At 37.4% G+C, this 3,094-nt stretch overlaps 1 protein-coding gene across 1 annotated transcript; it reads left to right on the forward strand.

The window, feature by feature from the left end:
- Positions 1 to 1,912: 1,912 nt before the first annotated feature.
- On the forward strand, positions 1,913 to 2,860 carry LOC120524568 (olfactory receptor 4F4-like). The gene has a single exon (XM_039746400.1). The coding sequence runs from the start codon at positions 1,913 to 1,915 to the stop codon at positions 2,858 to 2,860; it is 948 nt and encodes a 315-aa protein (XP_039602334.1).
- Positions 2,861 to 3,094: the final 234 nt, after the last annotated feature.

Consider the following 3,094-nt stretch of genomic DNA (forward strand, 5'->3'; position numbering starts at 1 on the left):
CAAAGCTGACTCAGACAGGTGAAGAAGGGAAAAGATACAGTATGATATTTGGCATGGAGAGTGAGGAGGAGGAAAGTCTGCATGGCAAAGCTCTGTGGTTAGCAAGTGTGCTATAAATCTGTGAATTTGGGTGCCAGCTGCAGTGGCTGTGACTATACAGTATATCTTGCGAAGATGTTACTATATTTACAGCGACAATACAAATGACAAACGTTCAATTCATTTCATATAGACCACGTAAGCATGCTGCCTGTAAATATTACTGGTACTAGTAATAAAGTAATATAAAAGATGATTCAGTGTTAGAACTTTATTGTCTGGCTATGTTTTTTGGGGTTAAGCCACAGTGATTAAAGCATTACATTCAAATCTGATACCTTTTTTATAGGATGTCCTACAGGAGAAATTACATTTATGCTCAAAATACCCGTTATTCCTCACCCATTTTAATTTAAAACAATAGTTCCTTGTAAAAAATTGTGTTTCGCAAGACCGTCAACACCACCGAAAGTCAATCAATAGGAAATGAAAAAATTCATCAAGGGTAGGAATGGTTCACTCATTCATTTTCCCTGGCACCCTCTATAACTCAGTGGGAAAATTACAGCAACATTTATTGCTACAGAACATTTTTATTCAAAAAATGTAGCTTACATTGCTTTACAAGATGTCAAAGAAGTAGTTACTGTGGTAAAGTGTATTCCGCGGCTGGTTGGCATATTTTAAATTAGTAATTAATTCCTGCGCTCGTGTGTTTGTGTAAGGGCGTGGTAGCGTAGCGAGAGTGGTGGGAGCGGACGGCGCTGTACTTAGCGCGCATGTGCAGATTCACCCTTGACCCTAATTAGCACCACGCGCTGCTGATTGCCACAGCTGTGCCAGATTTTTTTTTTTTTTTTTTAAAAAGGAAGCGCGAGTGGTAGACTGAAAAAAGACTGGTAGGCCGATCAAAGAAAGAAAGAAAGAAAGAAAGAAAGAAAGAAAGAAAGAAAGAAAGAAAGAAAGAAAGAAAAAAGATCGATCGATCGATCGATCTAGCGTAAGTGAGCGAATGAAAGGTGGAAAAGGCAGACAGCGGGAGGAGAGCATGTAAATGGCGTTCGGGGGACGGTGGCCTCTACAGCTGAGTGATCTGGGTGCTGGAGTGGCTGAAGAGCTCCGCGGTTGTAGCGTCTAGTCAGAGAGAGGCAGCGTGAGCTGCGTGACTGCAGAAAAGTGAGCGGTTGAGAGAGGCGTCCTGTGGGTGGTGCCATGGTGCACAGGTGCGCGAGCCTGAGAGCGGGAGTCGGATGTGTGATGGACTTGGTTCATCCCTCGAAAACGTTATCGGCGGCGAGTTTCGGAGGCTCCAGGTGGGATCCGGTATAGTGTGGGGCAATACATTTAAATTATATAAGGATAAATAGCATACACAAATAAATACAAACGATAAAAATATAATTAAGAGACAGGGAACAGAAAATTGAATAATAACAACAACAAAGTCAAGCTGGAGAAAACCAAAAATGGTATATTATGTGGAATAAAAGCAGAAAAAAATCCATGCAAGAAGTAAAGTTTTTTTTTTCTTTTCTAGTAGCCCTGAGCTTTGCCTGTCATTATCTCTAAGGCCCTCTACATTTAATTTTTCTGAAATCCTGTACTGTGAGATCTGGATTGAATTGTTTTTGACTTGTTTTGATGTGTTAAGATTCATAAATCTTAAATTAAAAAAAAAGAAGGGAAACGGCGTGGGATGGATTGTAGCACATATGTATCCATTAGGTACAGATTGAACTATATGTAATATGCTGATATATAAGGTGTTTAATTCAGACAAGTAAAAGAACACAATGGGCAAAGATTAAATGTCAAAAAGGTAATATGTATTAATTTTTACATTTTTTTTTCTTTTTTCCTTTTCAGCAGAAGCATGAGCAATACTAAAAATAACTTTTCCATGTTGATTCTGGAGGGGTTTGTGGTCAACTCTGAAGTGCGAATCATTCTCTTTTTCTCAGTCTTGGCTGCATATTTATTTATTGTTTTTGGAAATGTTACCCTGTTTTTGGTGATTACATTTAATAGAAACTTGCATGCTCCCATGTATGTGATGCTATGTAACATGGCAATCTGTGATTTAATGGGAAGTTCTGCAGTGCTTCCAAGAATGATCTCTGATTTTCTGACGGAAATCAAAATGATCTCCTACGAAGCCTGCTTCATTCAAGCTTTCTGTATCCACTTCTACAGTGCAGCGGGTCACCTCATATTGACAGCAATGGCGTTTGACAGGTATGTGGCCATTTGTGATCCTTTAAGATACAACACCATCATGACCAACAGAACCTTAGTCAAACTCTGTTCTATGGCCTGGGGGATTAGTTTTATTTTAATTTTGATTCTAATTGCACTTACACTAAGGCTTCCAAGGTGCAGGTCTCAGATAATGAATCCTTATTGCTCAAATGGAAACTTGTTTGTATTGTCTTGTACTGACACAACTGCAACTACAGTATTTGCTGTATTTGTCTATAATTTTTTAACAGGAGTGTCTGTTTGTGCAATTTTCTGGACTTACACTAAAATATTAATTACTTGTTTATTGAAAACTTACAGCAACAGTAAAAACAAAGCTATTCACACCTGCTCTACCCATTTGGCAGTTTATATTGTATTTGAATCATCACCTTTGTTTTCAATTATTGCTTTACAATTTCCAAATATCACTCCCAATATTATAAAAGCAATGGGAGTGCTAACAATAATCATTCCACCTTCTCTTAACCCTATCATTTATGGAATTAGTACAAAAGAAATACGAGACAACATTCTGAAATATTTTAAAAAGAAGGTGGTGACTAGCAGAACAAACTGGTAAAAATGAGGAGAAAAGCAGAGTTTTATCCAATACACATGCATAGGTAAACACTAGAACTTCCCTTTAATTCCTTCTTTTTGTGATTTCTATTTCAAAACATTACCAGAAACCCAAATTACACAAGTTATTTAATAATTAAAATGTTAAAAAAAAATCCAGACATTACAAGCATTATACCTGAATGGAGGATTTCTTCACCTTTTGTTTGATATTTGGTATACTTTTTTAATCCCT

This window comes from Polypterus senegalus, chromosome 2 (assembly GCF_016835505.1).
Source record: "Polypterus senegalus isolate Bchr_013 chromosome 2, ASM1683550v1, whole genome shotgun sequence".
NCBI classification, from domain to species: domain Eukaryota; kingdom Metazoa; phylum Chordata; class Cladistia; order Polypteriformes; family Polypteridae; genus Polypterus; species Polypterus senegalus.